The 15,556-nt window shown below is 57.6% G+C and overlaps 2 protein-coding genes across 3 annotated transcripts in view; one reads left to right on the top strand and one right to left on the bottom strand.

Annotated features, from left to right (window-relative positions):
* Positions 1-570: 570 nt before the first annotated feature.
* Positions 571-6,599, bottom strand: NTHL1 (nth like DNA glycosylase 1). 2 transcript variants are annotated; one of them, XM_027117820.1, is made up of 6 exons: positions 6,416-6,599; positions 4,950-5,185; positions 4,239-4,409; positions 3,161-3,320; positions 870-975; positions 571-789 (listed from the first exon to the last, which is right to left on the bottom strand). In XM_027117820.1, exons 1-6 carry the CDS (start codon positions 6,528-6,530, stop codon positions 666-668), a joined length of 912 nt encoding a protein of 303 aa, XP_026973621.1. In that variant the 5' UTR covers positions 6,531-6,599; the 3' UTR covers positions 571-665. The 2 variants fall into 2 exon arrangements, with proteins under 2 accessions (XP_026973621.1, XP_026973620.1); XM_027117819.1 differs by having other exon boundaries at positions 4,950-5,188; positions 6,416-6,593.
* Positions 6,600-6,643: 44 nt separating this feature from the next.
* The window catches only part of TSC2 (TSC complex subunit 2), a 37,319-nt gene continuing 28,406 nt past the window's right edge, over positions 6,644-15,556 (top strand). Inside the window, 10 exon segments of the mRNA XM_027117813.1 lie at positions 6,644-6,737; positions 7,256-7,422; positions 8,471-8,557; positions 10,193-10,303; positions 11,143-11,287; positions 12,310-12,427; positions 12,836-12,884; positions 13,302-13,427; positions 13,763-13,836; positions 14,899-15,025. Of these exon segments, the coding sequence (XP_026973614.1) occupies positions 7,285-7,422; positions 8,471-8,557; positions 10,193-10,303; positions 11,143-11,287; positions 12,310-12,427; positions 12,836-12,884; positions 13,302-13,427; positions 13,763-13,836; positions 14,899-15,025 (975 nt within the window). The 5' untranslated portion in view covers positions 6,644-6,737; positions 7,256-7,284.

Genomic DNA, 15,556 nt, shown 5'->3' with positions numbered 1-15,556 from the left:
CCTCCCCAAATCCATCCGCTAGCCCCTCTCAGCTCCTGCTCCCTCTTGCTTATCTCTCCAGCGCACTTGGGACCCCTGTGCTTCGGAACCCTGCCCTCTCACCAGCACCTCCCTGTGAAGCCTTCTGGGCCCCTGGCCCCCCAGCAGGTACACGCAGGTCAGGCCCTGTGCCCTGTGTTGCCCTCCCTGGGCCTGCTGGTGTCCCTCTGAGACCAGGTGGCTCTGTAAACACTGAGGGTGGGGCCCTCGTGGCAGAGGCTGGGGCTCTCAGGGTGCACAAGTTCAGGAAGGGGCGTGTGTTTCCAGGTCCCCAGCCAGCTGCTGCGGGAGGCAGCCTGGGCTTCCAACGTCCCCAGCGGGCTTCCAGACAGCTGGCTGCAACTGGCTCCTACAACCCCCCCCGCCACCCCTGCCCCCCAGCACTCAGTCCAGATGGTCACGTCCCCATCCTGGCCTCCCAGGCAGCCCTGTTCCAGACACATGTGAGCACGGATGCAAACACAGCTCATGCATGTGCTTTCCAGCATGCCGCCTCCCACCCACCGGGGTAGAAATCAGCCAGACCCTAACTACAAACAGCCCCCAAACTTTATTATAAACAGGCTATGGCTCTCCAGCAAAGGCACAAAGAGGCCAGAGTGGTGCCGGGCAGAGGCCCCAGGCCCTCAGAGTCCGTGTGCAGCTGGGCACAGGGCCCGGTTGAGGCAGGCCTGGCAGCGCGGGTGGAGGGGCAGGCAAGTCTGCTGGCCAAAGCCCACCAGCAGTCCATTGATCTCGCTCCACAGCTCCCTGTGGGGGTGGGAGCCATCAGTGTGGAGGGAGGGTGGGAGGGAGGGGAGCCCGCCCTGCCCCACCCCAACCCTGCACACCTGGGCAGCCACTCTTCCAGTGCCCTGCGGGTCTCCTCCGGGGACTTGGTTGCCTTCCTGGTCCATCTGAGTCGGTTTACGATTCTGTGCACGTGTGTGTCCACTGCTGCTTGGAGACGGGGCAGGGTGAACACGGGGCAGGCTCACCGGGCCAGACTGCCCCATCCCTGCCACGGCTCCCAGTGCGGGTTGGTGGGGGGCTGAGTCTGAAGCCTGAATCCCCCTACACACCTCCCCAACCCCCGCTGGCTTCTGAGGAGGACCCAGAACTGCGCAGGCCTGAGAGAGAGTCACATGGGCCATCCCTGCTGCTAGGCAGGGGCTGGAGTCAGATCCAGAGGACTTGGGCCTTTTTCCTGGGGTGCAGGCAGCAGTGCCTCCTGGCCCAGGCACCGGCCATGGGTGCTAGGCTGGGTGGCAGCAGCTTGACCTAGTGGGCCGGCATGAAGTCACTGCCTGCAGAGCCAGCACCTGCCACTGCACCATCAGGGACGGAGAGGGGAGCGCGGCCAGGCCAGCTGCAGCTGTTGTGCACCCGGCCGCAGTCCCGGCTCCCCATGGCCGGCCACCCTGGGGCTTGGCCTGGGCACCTGCTCACCAAGGCCCCCTCCCCTAGCCAGATGCAGCCCCTGCCTCCTCCTCCTATGTGTCTGCCGAAGAGAAAGCGAGTTCCTGCACTGGCCCACTTCCCCTGCTGCTGGCTGCCTGGAAAAAGGCTCGGGCCTGCCCCAAACAGCGATAACAGGGGCACAGGGAGAGTATGCAGATGGAGAAGCCACACCCCTGGGTCACCACCAAGCCTGTTTCTTTCTCTGTAACACGTAGGTGGCCATGCACTTAAGCTACCCAGAAGCCCAGCCCAGGGCCACACCACACTTGTGGGCCTGTCCAGCAGGGCTCTGCACACCTGTGCCTCTAATGGGAGCAACTACTTCCCCTGCTTTGTGGCCCAGCTCAGAGAAGCCAAGTGCCTTGCCCAGGGTCACCCAGCTGGGAGGGCAGAGCTGGGATCGGCTGCTGTATCCCATGGCTCTGGCTCTCTACTCGAGGGGGCTTCTTCTCTCAGGAAACCCCCTGGGAAGTGGGGCCCACCCTCCCTAGGATCTCCCTGCAGGTGGCCTGGCCCACAGACAACCAGATAGGGCAGCATTCCCACACTCCTGACTGCTGCAACCAGCTGCAGGCAGGGGCCCTTCCCCCACAGACCTGCCAGACCACTCCTAGACACGGGCAGCCGAGGACAGCCGCCCAGATAAGCTCAAGTATCTGCTGAGAGGCCGGCAGCCGCAGGAGCCCAGTGAGGGAGGCTCTGCCCGGGCCCCGCCTGGCCTGGCTCCCGCTTTTCAGGGCTTCTGGGCTCCAACCTCATCAGGTAGCCAGAGCCCTCCTCCTCTGGCGGGCACTGCAGGGAAGGGGTCCCTACCCCAGGGGGCAGGCTTCACAAGCCTCGGAAGCCCTGGGGGGATCCCCACCACCTCTCCTGGCTCCTCTGCATGAGTCCCTGAGAAGCACCACGGTGGGAACACACAAGGAGGTCATGGGTCAAGCCCTGGTTTCCGGGCTGGCTGGGCCTGCGCTGTGCAGCCTCAGAAGCCCCCACTCGCTGGGCAAAGATCTGAGGAAGCAGTCCCACCCCAACCCAGGGGTCTGTCTCCACTCGGAGCTCCTCCAATGCCAGAATGCCATACAAGGACCCAGGATAGGGATTCCAGGAAGGGCCCCCCCAGCCGCTTCCTCCTCACCCCGGGTCCCCATGTCTGCACTGCCCCTGCCCCCTCTGCCCACGCTCATTCCAGAGCCTTGTGCTCTGGCCCTCTTCCCCAGCTCACGGCTTTGCAGATGCTGTTCCTTCTGCCCGAGATGCACCTCCTCCCCTTGGCCTGGCCAGCCCACCTCACCCTTCAGCTCTTGGCTGAATTATCACCTCCTCAGGAAGTCCTCCGAAGCCCCAGACCAGGCCAACTCCAAAGGTGCCCTGCATGCCCCCATCAGTGTTTCTACCCCAGTGTCTCTCTCCCTCATGCAGCATAGACCCGAGTCCATCTAGGGCCTCTCCCAGAGGCCAGCATGCTATAGGAGCTCCTCAGCAAACAGGAACTCCTCCTGCTAGTACCCATCTCTGGGTGGGGTGGGCCTAGCTCTGAGCTGGGAACACCTTTCTGACCCTTCGGGCTGAGTTGTGAATGAGGAGAACTGAGCTGGGGTCACTGGTCACAAGGATGGGGGAACCTCAATGGCAGCCAGCAAGCCTGGAGCCGGCCACTCCTGCCTTGTGGGCGCATGCCACTCACCAATGCCTGACACAGTGCCCCAGGCCACTGCCATGGCCAAATGTGCCATCTTGGGCCCGACGCCTGGCAGTGCCACCAGCTCTGCCAAGGAGGCTGGGATGTCCCCATCATAGCGCTGCTGCAGGATAGCACTGGTCTGCTTGATGTACTTCACCTTGTTCTGAAAGATTGCGGGGGTCAGCGCTGGAGGTCAGGAGTATAGCCCGACCTGGGAAGACGAGGCCCAGAGGAAACCCACAGGTGCCCAGAGCTACCCGCCAGCTGTCCAGGACACACTCAGAGGCACCTGCTTGCCTCTGTCCCCCCAGGAGGTGGGAACAAGCCAAGGGCAGGAGAGCCCAAGGAAGGCCCAATGCAGGCCTAGACCCTGCCTCCTACTTGCCTGGGGCCAATGACAAGTGCGTGGGGTCAGGCTTGAGTCTCCCTGTCCCATCATTCCCCACTAGAGACCAGGCAGGCTAAGCAGGACCAGCTAAGCCAGAAGCTGGGCTCAACAGCACCTGGGCCTTCAGGAAGGAAGGCTGGAGCCTGGGGCTCCCCCACCAGCCGCCAGGCCAGCCGGGCGGTTCCCATCCTGTGCCTGAGTGGACAGGGCTATTTAAAACCCATCTGATGAACTGTAGCCCACGCCAGTGCCAAGGGGAAGTAGCCCCACCCACCCGGCTGCCTTCAACAGACCCGCCCACCCACCACCCTGTACTCTGTGGCCTGTTGGGGCCCTAGAGGGGTTGTGCACTCCAGGGAGGCTTGGAGTAAACAAAGGGATAGATGGGTGGGCAGCCTTAGTGAGGAAGAGAAGGGCCAGGCGTCTGGGAAGGGAGGTGGAGGAAGGAAGGGGTGGGCTGCAAACAGGAAAGGCCAAGGAGCTCCAGTGCCTGGACTTGAGGCCCCATGGCCAGGCCCCCTGTGGGCTGGTCAGAGCGGCAGGGGCAGGGCGGTGCTCCAGTGGGAACTCATAGCCAGGCCCCCACGGCCAGGGATGCCCGCCCCGGCCTCCCACACCCCACAGCCCACTCAGTCTGACATCTTTCGCAGGCCAGTGGCACCCGCAGCCCCACTTGCCACGGGCTGGGCTCACCCTCCAGAAGCCCACAGGATAGATGAGCGTGCCCAGTGTGCTGTCATCCATCTGCAGGATGCTGTCCACCGTCAGGCCCCGGGCCCGCAGCCGCTGCATGGCGCCTGCTGTCACCTGGTCCTTGGTCTGGCTGGAGAGCATCAGTGACAGCAACACCTGGTACCTCCGCACCTGCTTGCACAGTGACAGGCACCAGGGTGGGGGTGGGTCCTGGGTGCTCAGCCCAGCCAAGCCCTTTACTCATCTGCACGTGTCACCCCAGGCAGTGCATGGGATATCTGCCTCCTATCTGCCCAGGCCAAGGGTGTGTGTGTGGTGTATTTTCCACTTATGTGGAAAATAGCAGCACCTGCTTTGCAAGATCACTGTGAGGCTTAAAGAATTATTACTGCATTCAGAATTGCACCCGGCATGACGTCAGTGCTCAACAGCCCTTGGTTGCTCTTGTTATCGTTATTGCTTTGCAAAGGATGCTGCTGCCCACTTTACAGACAAGCAAACTGAGGCCCGTCACCGGGTAGCAGAGCTGGGATTGGAATCAAGTTAGTCTTAGGACCAGGCTCTGGGCCAGTGAAGTGTAAGGAACTCCCTCTCTCTCTCAGCAAAAGTTACTGAACACCCATGATGTGCCAGCTGTCCCCTGCTAAAGGCCTGAGAGGAAGCAAGTGTCTTGTTCAGAAGGGGGTCACCAGCAGATGGGTGCCCACCTACCTTCGGGGGTGCGCTGAGGTCATAGCAGTGTTCAACCCCCAGCTGGTCCACAGGCGCGTCCTTTCCACTCCTCATGGTCCGGATGTTCTCCAGCTGCTGCCGCCAGTCCTGAGGCTCCCAGGCTGGTGACTGGAGATGCTCGACCCCCTCTCCTTTCTCACCTTCTGAGGCCTCGTAGGCCACATTCAGTCTTTGAGCCTTCCGCTGACGCTTCACAGGGCTGTAGCTTTTCCTACCTTCTGCAAAAAGTACCACTTGGTCCCTTCAGTGAGGGCTACAGGTAAGGAAAAGGTGTGGGTGCTGCCCTACCTGCTATCTCATCCTACATCATTTATTCAACAACCACCCATCACCTACTACAACTGCGGGTGCTCTGGCCTCTGCAGCATGTGCTCCGGGCCAGGTCAGCCTTCCTCATGCTGTTGGCCCTCTGACCAAATCCACTTTAGCACATGACGACTCTAAGTAACAGCCTCCACCATGGTGCCCCCAATCTAGTCTCGACACTGTCAGAGAGAACTTTCTAAAATCTGAATTGAGGGGCTTCCCTGGTGGCGCAGTGGTTGAGAATCTGCCTGCCGATGCAGGGGACATGGGTTCGAGCCCTGGTCTGGGAAGATCCCACATGCCACGGAGCAACTGGGCCCGTGAGCCACAACTACTGAGCCTGCGTGTCTGGAGCCTGTGCTATGCAACAAGAGTGGCCACAATAGTGAGAGGCCCGCGCACCGCGATGAAAAGTGGCCCCCACTTGCCGCAACTGGAGAAAGCCCTTGCACAGAAACGAAGACACAACACAGCCGAATATAAATAAATAAATAAATAAAAATTAAAAATTAATATCTGCTAAAAAAAGAAATCTGAATTGAGTTGTGTCACTTTCTGTTTAAAACTCCAAACTCTGTCCTGGCATCAGAGCTCCTGCCTACCTGGCTGGCATTATCGCGTGCCTGTCCCCCCAGCCATGCTTCTGCCCAGTGTGTCATTTTGTCTGGACTACCCCTGGGGTCTTTGGGTGTCCGTAAGAATCCTCCTCTGGACAATCCTGCAGACGTCCAGGCAGGACAAGTGGCAGGGGGCCCTGTCGTTCTCGCCCACCGCTGAATCTCAAATTAGGTCCTTAATAACGACGTAAACGTAAGGAAAGCCACGCCGTTTCCCACTTTCTCTCAGAGGCACCCTCTAGCAGGGGGAGAAAACTTCTGGCTGGGACAGTCCTTGGCACCGGGCCTCTGAGCTGGAAGCAACTATGAGGACAGGGCCGGTTTGCCTCGCAATCAGCCTGGCACAAGTGGAGTACCCTAGGGCATGCTAGCGGGACCGGGAGAACTTTCTTCAACAGGACGAAGGTGGGGGAGGTGGGAACGCCTGAACCCAGCCCCTGTCTCCTGGGAAAGAGCTTAGGGCGGGAACTCAGGCCCCCACCCCGCCTCTCTTCCTGTGACCCCGCGCGGGCGCGGCGCTACCTGCAGCCGCCTCTTCTCTCCGGAGCGGCGCGGGCTTCTCCCTACTTCCTTGCTGACCGGCCCCGGGTCCCCGGGTCCGGCTGCGGGTCACCATCCTCACGCCCACCGCATTCATGCCGGATTCCTGCGGACTACACGTCCCGGCGGCCCCTGGGACCCCATCACGTGACTAGCACTCGCCCAGCCTTTCCTCCAGAGGGCGGCCCTCGGCGCCCTCCCGCTGCCGGAAGTGCAGGTCGCGCTTCCGGCGGCGGCTTGTGGCCGGGGGTGTGCTCGGTTCTCGGCGCTGGGACTGTCCCGCTCGCTGCGGGCGCGGGGAGTGGTGAGTGGCTCGAGGTGTCCTGACCGCCGACTCCGACGGGGCAGCGGAGGAGGCTGCCTCTCCAGGCCTGCTCGGCACTGAGGCCGTGGGGGCGGACCCCGCAGTGTCAGGCCCGGCTCTCGGGCGCGCCCACCGCAGCCTGATTCTGGAGCTCCAAGCATTCCTTGGTTTTAAGTCATGGCGGGTGCGAGGGGGTCCCTGCTCCCGGCGTCCCCCAACAGTCCTCCTCCACACGGGGAGAAGAGAGATGGCAAACGTCAGGGCTCCCTGGACCCCGCGGCGGCCGCCCCCTGGCCCCAGTTCCCCTCCCTCACTCCATGCACTGAGGCGGGCGGACGGCCTGGCGTTTTCCAGGTTTATTTCTGGCCGGAACCGCGCCAGCCTGTGGTGGAGTTTTCTCGGGGGCTGTGGGAGGGAAGAAAGGTCGTGCCCACCGGAGACCTAGGGTTCGCGGGCGGTCCGCGGCGGGGCAGGTGGGTGGAGCCGTCCCTGAGATCTCTGCCTGATTGTCGGCACAGAGGAGTCCTCTGATGCGTCCCTGCCCAGCATGGCCAAGCCAGCAAGCAAAGATTCAGGCTTGAAGGAGAAGTTCAAGATTCTATTGGGACTGGGAACTCCAAGGCCAAATCCCAGGTCTGCAGAGGGCAAACAGACGGAGTTTATCATCACGGCGGAAATCCTGAGAGTGAGTGAGCTGCCTGGGTCTTCTCTGCTAGCTTAGTGGGAGGTGCAGGGAAGGCTGAGTTTGGTCTGTCACCAGGTTCTGTGGGAGATGGGCTGCTGGTGACCGTCTGTGGGGCTGCTGTCCCCAGTACCATGGTGACATATGTGTCTTTTCTCTGGAAATTCAGGAAGTCAGGATCTTGGCGACTTGGTCCAGCACACTTGAGTTAGTATTCAGATGTTGATGCAAGAAAACTTGTTTTACTAGATGACCTAAAGGCCATGGTCTCCACAGGTGATTAGGGTTATGGCCAGGGGTAACTGGTAATGTGTGAGTTTCTGGGAGAAGTAAGGCTTCACTTTTTTGTCTGTGTTGGAATCTCACAGACGTGCCTACTCAGTGCTTTACCCATAAATAATGTTGAATGTTTGCACTTGTAAAGTTTCTCGTTCAGAAACAACCAAAATGCTCATCAATTGGTGAAGGTTTAAACAAAATGTGATGCTTTCATACGATGGAGTAGTATTTAACAAAAAGAGGAGTGAAGCACTGATAACATGCAACAGCATGGATGAACCTTGAAAACGTTATACTAAGTGAAAGAAACCAATCACAAAAGCCCACATAATGTATGATTTCATATATATACGAAATGCCCAGAATAAGCAAATCCATAGAGACGAAGTAGATTAGCCTTTGCCAGGGCTTGGGGGGAGGAGGGAATGGGGAGTGAAGCTTCTTTTTGAGGTGATGAAAGTGCTCTGGAATTAGTGGACCTGGTTGCAAGCACTGTGAATATGGTAAAAACTGGATTATACAGTTTAAAGTCATTACAGTGGTGAATTTTATCGTATGTGAATTTTATTTTAATAAAGTGCAGCTATGGAAGAAAAAAAAATTGTTTGTTCTTACTCCCCTAAGGTGGACTAGTCAACTCTGGTGATTCTTGGTTCAGAAGATTCTGCTGTGGGTCTCCAGCATGGGAAAGGCAGGGCAGTTCCTAGAGTGCTCTTGATTGGCAGGTAAGGAGACCTGGTGTCTGAGCACTGGCCTTCTTTCATCTCTCCAGGAGCTGAGTGTTGAATGTGGCCTCAACAATCGCATCCGGGTGATAGGGCAGATCTGTGAGGTTGCCAAAACGAAGAAATTTGAAGAGGTAGGTGTGTCTTGGTTGGGTGCCTGGAGAGATTCATGTGAGCTGCATTAAAGCCTGATTTGGCTCTTTTTAGGAGCAGGGTTGACAGCTGACTTCACTAATGAACTGATATGCACCATTTGAGGGAAATTTAGTCTTCATCTTAGCGATGAGGAAGCTTCTGGAAATGTCCTGAGCATAACCCTGAGAGGCCAGTCACATGTGGAGGTGGGGAGCAAGAGGATTAGGCTCTTTTAGCAGATCCAGAAGCGGTTTTGTGGTGCTTACAGAAACGCACGCTCACTTGTCCTCTCACATTACAGATTCGCAGGAAGGAAAAATAGGGGAACGTCAGGAGAGCATGTGGTTTCACAGAGAACAAGCCCAGGCACACCAGTCTCTGTCTTTCTGGGAGAGATGTTTGGGTGGTATTAAGCAGCCTCACAGATGTAGGAGTATTTATTTTGGGCAGATACTTCCAGGCTCTCTCCTGATGTCCTGTGGACAGAGTGGGAAGCTTCCTGCCGTTAGAGTTCCTCAAGGGCTCTGCTCTCGCCTCAACCCACTTTTGTGTGCGTGACACAGGAGGAGACATGGGTCTCATACCTGGCGGGTTCAGATTTGCTCAGTGGGGAGGAATCACTATGTCCTCTGCAGGTCATCTGAAACGTGCAGGCTGCACACGACCAGGGATAAATGTGAGGATAGGCATCTATGTTCTTAAAGTTGTTTGTGTACAATAAGTACGGAAAGGGGAGCCGTGTCAGAGCTGCCGTCAAGTGAATAGACAGATAGGCCTAAGAGGCTGGAGTAGTCCATGGGCTCAGTGTCTGTGTGCTCTTGTGGCTTAGGGTGCATCAATAGGAGTATTGTGAATGGGACAAAAGAAGTAAAACTTCCAGTGTATTCCAGTGTATGCCCGAATAATGTTGGTCAGACAACATTGAAAAGACATTTTAGTTCCCCTCTTAAGAGGAGTGCGCCCGGGAAAGGGTAAGTGGTCTGGAAACTCTGGCTGGAGGGAGTCAGGGATGGTTAACGTGGGAAAGGGAAGCTGACACAAGAGAGACTGATTCTGGGAGCTGAGGGGAAAGCACCCAGCAGCTCCCTTGTGGGCTGGGTGGACTTAGGAGGCAGATTCCAGAAGCCTGGACAGAGTTCTTAGCAAGCCAAGCCAGGCAGCAGAGTCGGGGTTGGGGTGGGGTACTGAGTGGCCCGAAGCTGGTTTGTTTACACAGGGGAGATCCAGAGCATGGGATTCCTGGGTCAGGCTGCAGGCCCGGGGACCGCTGTGGTACTTCTGGTTCTGAGACTCTTCCAGTGGCTTTTCCCATGGAGCCTGAGCAAGCTCTCAGAGACTCGCTGCTGATCTCTGGAGGCAGCCAGGACGGCCTCCCTGGCCTTCCTGCTTTCCTCCCTCCCCTCAGACTATGGCCTGGTGAGGGTTAAAGGGACCTGTGAGGGTTCGAAGTAGCTTGGAGCTGTTCCCCTTGTCAGGCTCGTGGTCGCTGTGGGCTGTGACAGGTACATGAGGGCTTTAGAAGAGTGAGTTCTAAGTCAAAAGACCACGTTGTTCTGCTCTGTCCTTTGCCCATGGAACTGTCCCTCAAGTTGAGGGGCCAGCACACCAATCCCTGTCCCTTCTTTGCCGGGCAGCATGCGGTGGAAGCACTCTGGAAGGCCGTCTCGGACTTGCTGCAGCCAGAGCGGCCGCCAGAGGCCCGGCATGCCGTGCTGGCTCTGCTGAAGGCCATCGTGCAGGGGCAGGTAAGAGGTGGCCGCTCTGTGCCTGGGGGGAGCTGGGCGGGCCACGTGCTGACTGCTCCCGCGGGCCACACTTGGACCCTCGTCTTTGGCGAGAGCACCAGGCACAGGTTCGCTGGTTCCCAGGGGCCCTGCAGCCGGACTGCCCGAGTGGGCATGCTGGTGTCACCTCTAGTATCTGCGTGACCCTGGGCAAGTCACTGGAGCCCCCTGAGCCTCCACTTCCTCTCCTCTAAAGTGGGGATGCTTGTCATTCCCTTTTTTCTGGGACGTTCTGGGGAGTAAATGAGGCAGTTCACCCAAAATGATGAGAATGGCTCCTCACACGAGTGAGCTGTTGTTTTCTTGCTCTCACTGACCTCCTGCCCCTCACCGTGGGCTCCTGCCCCTCACCGTGGGCTCCTGCCCCTTGCTCACCGTGCTCCTGCCATGCTGGAACACCCAGGCCACCTCTCACCATTCCTGCTTGGAAGGCTTCCTCTCCTCTTGGCCTATTTCCTCTATGCCTTCACACCCCGCTGCTCAGAGAAGTCCCCACTCTCAGCTTCGTTAGATGGCTATCATCATTCCGTGAGCATCCCTCGAGGGTGGGTGCGTTGGCTCCTGCTGTGTGCCCAGACCTGGGCTCATAGTAGGTGCTCCACACACACACTGGTCAAACGATGACCAGTGCGCCTGATCCCTTACCCAGTTAGTCCCTCACAGCCGCTTCCTCGGGGAGGGAGAAAGGGCCCCAGGGCTGGGAGTCTTGGAGCCCACAGCACTTCTTGGACTTCTCATAGCTGCTTGGGAAACCCAGGGGGATCTTGGCGGGACTGCTGACCCGATGGTTTTGTCTTCAGGGAGACCGCTTGGGCGTTCTCAGGGCCCTCTTCTTTAAGGTCATCAAGGATTACCCCTCTAACGAAGACCTCCACGAGAGACTGGAAGTTTTCAAGGCCCTCACGGACAACGGGAGACACATCACCTACTTGGAGGAAGAGCTGGGTGGGTGCCACGTTGGGTGTGAGGTCTCTCTGGCCTTGGTGATCAAATTTAATCTGGGATGCAGGAAGGCCTGTCGGGCCCAGAGGGAGTGCTGCAGTTCACAGGCGTGGCCTGCAGAGGGCGCTGCAACACACTGGTCTGCTTATCTGTGTGCAACCAGGATCAGCCCCCCGAATCTCCCCAGGAGCTTGTTAAAAATGCAGAGTCTGGGCTTTACTCCAGACAGGCTGGCTCTGAATCCCTGGGGAGTGGGGCCTAGATGTGCCTTTTAGGCGGGCAGGAGGTGGTCTGCGTTTTGCTGTTGGGAGAGCATGCTGCTGACCCAGGCCTCAGGCTGGGTCTTATCCAGAGTGCCCTGAGGTTTTTGGGGGGCTGGGGCCACCTCGCTGCGTCTTTCTCCTTGCCCTTTTCATGCCCGGTCTGGCCTCCTAGCGCTTCCCTTTGGTGGCCATCCTCCCTGTTATCCTTATGGTGTGAGGTTTCCATGAGTCTTGAGATTTCATGTCACTGCTGTGGGGAGAAGAGGAAGGTAAAGGAAGAAGTAAATCTGACTTGGGCCTTGCTGTTCTGTCAGAAACGGGCCTCAGCTGTTGGTCCACCTGCAGGACAGGTGCTGACGGTGAGGATGTGGTTAGTTTTTCTGTCCAAGTTTATGTGTCCAGCAACCAAGCGTTGCTCGTGTCTCCTTTGAGAGATTCTCTGTGGGGATGGGGGCCTCCTAGACACTCGCCCCGTGTTTGCACCCCCAGCATCGGGGTCAGGGCTCTGAGCATCAAATGCACAAACGCTGCCCCTGCCTCAGCTCAGACCCCTTCATGCATCCTGGGAGCTGGTGAATTCCAGAGTCCATGACATGCTGACCTGCTCGGGCTCCAGCTGAGCCTCCATCGGTCCCGTGCTGGCCTGCCTTTCATTCCATGGGGACCAATGATGCTGTTTCCAGCAGTGAATGGGATGGGGACTCATTTTCCTGGGGAGGACGTGAGTAGGAAGGACATTGCTCTCCTCTTTTTCTCCCCTAGCTGAATTTGTCCTGCAGTGGATGGACATTGGCCTGTCCTCAGAATTCCTTCTGGTGCTTGTGAATTTGGTCAAATTCAACAGCTGTTACCTCGATGAATACATTGCATCCATGGTCCAGTAAGAAAAACATGTGATCAGTAACATGCACTGATCACAGTGCTGCTGTCTTGTTTCTGCGGTTCAGCTCTGTAGGGTGAATAAAGCTGTTAAAATCATCAAATAAATGGAGATGTTGGAAGTGGCCAAAGCCACCTTCCACATAATGTTTGTAGCAGATGTGTGATATTACCTGATGTTTTGTTTATTGTTACTTGTCGTTTGTTCAAAACACTCTGTGAAACCCTGTGGGCAGAGGCTTGGTCTTGGTGCTGTACACTCAGTGCTGAGCAGTGGTTGGGTGAGGGGAGCCCTGAGGGAGGATGAGCCACTTTTTTAACTGACTTGGTAGAGGAACCAGGAAGTAAAATGGAGCCACCCAGCCTCTGGGAAGTGTCCTCTCAGCTGACTTTGTGTTTCTTCCCATAGCATGATCTGCCTGCTGTGCGTCCAGACCGTGTCCTCCGTGGACATAGAGGTCAGTAGCTGCCCCCGTCCAGGGACAGCCCCTTTCACCGTCCTTCTGGGCAGGCCGGGTGGTGTAGCAACTGAGACCCCAGGCCCTGGGGTCAAGCCCTGTGCTGCCCCTCACTGGCTGTGTGGCCTCGGGAAAGCTGCTTGACCTCTCTGAGCCTCAGGACTGTCTCCTGTAAGTAAGGGCGTTGGATGACATCCGTTTTGGGGTCATAGTTCATGATGGGATAACCCACCGTGACTGGGATGTAAAAGTGCCTCCCAGATGCTTGCTCACTCTGTGGTTCCCAGGAAGGCTGCTTTGACAGAGGGGAGGGGCAGTCATTGCTGACCAAAGGATGGTCAGTGGAGGAAGCTGGGGGTGTCACTTCCCTGTGAGCAGGAGGCAGGGCTGGCCTGACTCTTTTCTCCGCCCCACCAGGTCTCTCTGCAGGTGCTGGACGCCGTGGTCTGCTACAACTGCCTGCCGGCCGAGAGCCTCCCCCTGTTCATCGTCACCCTCTGCCGCACCATCAATGTCAAGGAGCTCTGTGAGCCTTGCTGGAAGGTAGGGGTCTAAACTCTCATCTTGCAGAGTTCTTGCCCGGATGAAGTGATAAGCCAGGCTTATGGACAGGACAAGGGCCATCTTGTCCTCAATGAATGGCCATCTTATTCTCGGAGCGGCCAGACAATGGCCTGTTGAGGGGAAGCCAGTGGCATTTTCCCAGTGGCTGAGCTGAGGTCAGGGTTTTGGTGACATTTTGAGAACTTAGCTGCCCCTGTTCGGGAGGAGATGGTGGAGAACAGCTGGACGTGGAGGGCTTCAGAGTGGTGGCCGTGCGAGGCCCCGGGCTCGTGTTTGTGTTTGCCAGTCTAACGACGGTGCGTCTTGCTTCCCAGCTGATGCGCAATCTCCTGGGCACCCACCTGGGCCACAGTGCCATCTACAATATGTGCCGCATCATGGAGGACAGGCGAGTGCGGGTGGCCCAGCCGGCATGGGTGAGGGCGGCTTGGCGGCCGCAGGGCCTCCTCAAGGAGGCTCCCTGTGTGGGCTCTATGCCTCGGCACAGGCTGATGCGGAGCTTCCTGTTCTGGTGGGGTGGCTGCTCCAGAAGCGAGTCCTGATCTAGGGCTCACGTCTTATGCTACTGGTCACCTGTCCTCCCCTCCTCCTGCCAGTAAAGTTAGAACATGCAAAACTGAGCTCTCGACCTCCCTCCCACAGGCGGACCTCCTCCAGTGGGGCTGCCTCACCACCCACTTGTCACGAGGCCCTGCCTCACCTCCCACAGCCAGACCGTCTCAGGTGGTGTTGCTTCTGCCCCTGAGATGGTCGTCTGTCCACTCCCGGGCCCCCCCACCCCCTCAGCTCTCACCTCCTCACTGCTCTCCTGCACTCACTCTTGGCCTCCTGAAGTCCATTCCTCCACACAGCAGCCACACATAGTTTTTCCAGCACAGATCTGACTGTGTCACTTTTTGCTTGAAGCCACAATGGCTCCTAGTGCTCTCAGGATAAAAACCAAATGGCAAGGCCTGGATGGTCCAGCCCTGCTCAGCCTGTGAGCTTCTCGTTCCCGCCTTGTTGCCCTTCTGCCACCCACCCAGGACCTTTGCACATAACTTTCATCTTGCTGAAATGTCCTTCCACCTGGGTTGAGTTTCCCTGTGTGTCCTTGACATTGTAGTGTTGCGGTTAGATTCCCTGATCACCCTGAGCAGGTCTGCTCTCGTATCCCATGGCTTTCCTTCTTAGCTGTAATCTGAGTTGGAACCTTGGTGTTTATTTACGTGATCCTTTGGTTCACACCTGTGTCTCCTAGGCTGTCAGCACCATGATGCTGAGGGCTGTTGAGCGAATGCGTGAATGAATCACACGGTTGCTGCTGGCCCCTGAGTCCCCTGCCCAGCCTACTTCCCCAGCTTTGCTTCTGCCTCATAAGCGTAGGGACCTCCAGGGAGGCTGCCAGGAGCCTGGGTAGATGCTGGGCTGGGCCCTGCTTATATCCTGTCTTCCCGGGGAACGCTTTCAGAGCCTACATGGAAGATGCCCCACTGCTGAGAGGAGCTGTGTTCTTTGTTGGCATGGCTCTCTGGGGAGCCCACCGGCTCTACTCTCTCAAGAACTCCCCAACATCTGTGTTGCCGTCATTTTATGAGGTAACTTGGCTTCTGTACCGCAGTGAGCTGGTGAGGGCGGGAAAGCTCACCTCAGCCCCACCCAGTGGGGACAGGCCTGTCAAGACGGGGAGTCTGCTGCAGGGGCAGGAGGTGGGGGGTGGGCACGGGGGGAACGTGTGCAGTCATTTGCTTTGCAAGTGGGGTTGCGATGTAGGGCCTTTGAAGGTTTTATCCTCAAGCAAATATTATATTTTGTGAATTTCATTTTCTACAAATTAGCATCAGGACTGCTCAGGATTCCCCCTGGGGATAGTGACATACTTGCTTTCGACAGTTTCCTTGGTCAAGTGGCAAACTTGCTCTTGGTCTAGAATGAGGCCAGAGTTAATAGCTTGTGTTTCCACCGTGTCTGGTGGAGTTCGGAGCACTTTGCATGTTTTCATGTAGCTGTCATGGCACCCTGGTGAGCTGGGGCAATCACACCATCCTCATCTTACCTGACAAGCAGATGAGCTGTGTCATGTCCCAGCTGCCCCTAATGGGGTCCTTCTGGCCACACCCTGTCTCCTG

This window comes from Aethalodelphis obliquidens, unplaced genomic scaffold (genome assembly GCF_003676395.1).
Source record: "Aethalodelphis obliquidens isolate GAN/ISIS:26980383/991018 unplaced genomic scaffold, ASM367639v1 scaffold18, whole genome shotgun sequence".
In the NCBI taxonomy this organism is placed as follows: Eukaryota; Metazoa; Chordata; class Mammalia; order Artiodactyla; family Delphinidae; genus Aethalodelphis; species Aethalodelphis obliquidens.
The sequence above is the reverse complement of the archived record's forward strand: the minus strand, read 5'-3'. Positions and strand labels throughout refer to the sequence as shown.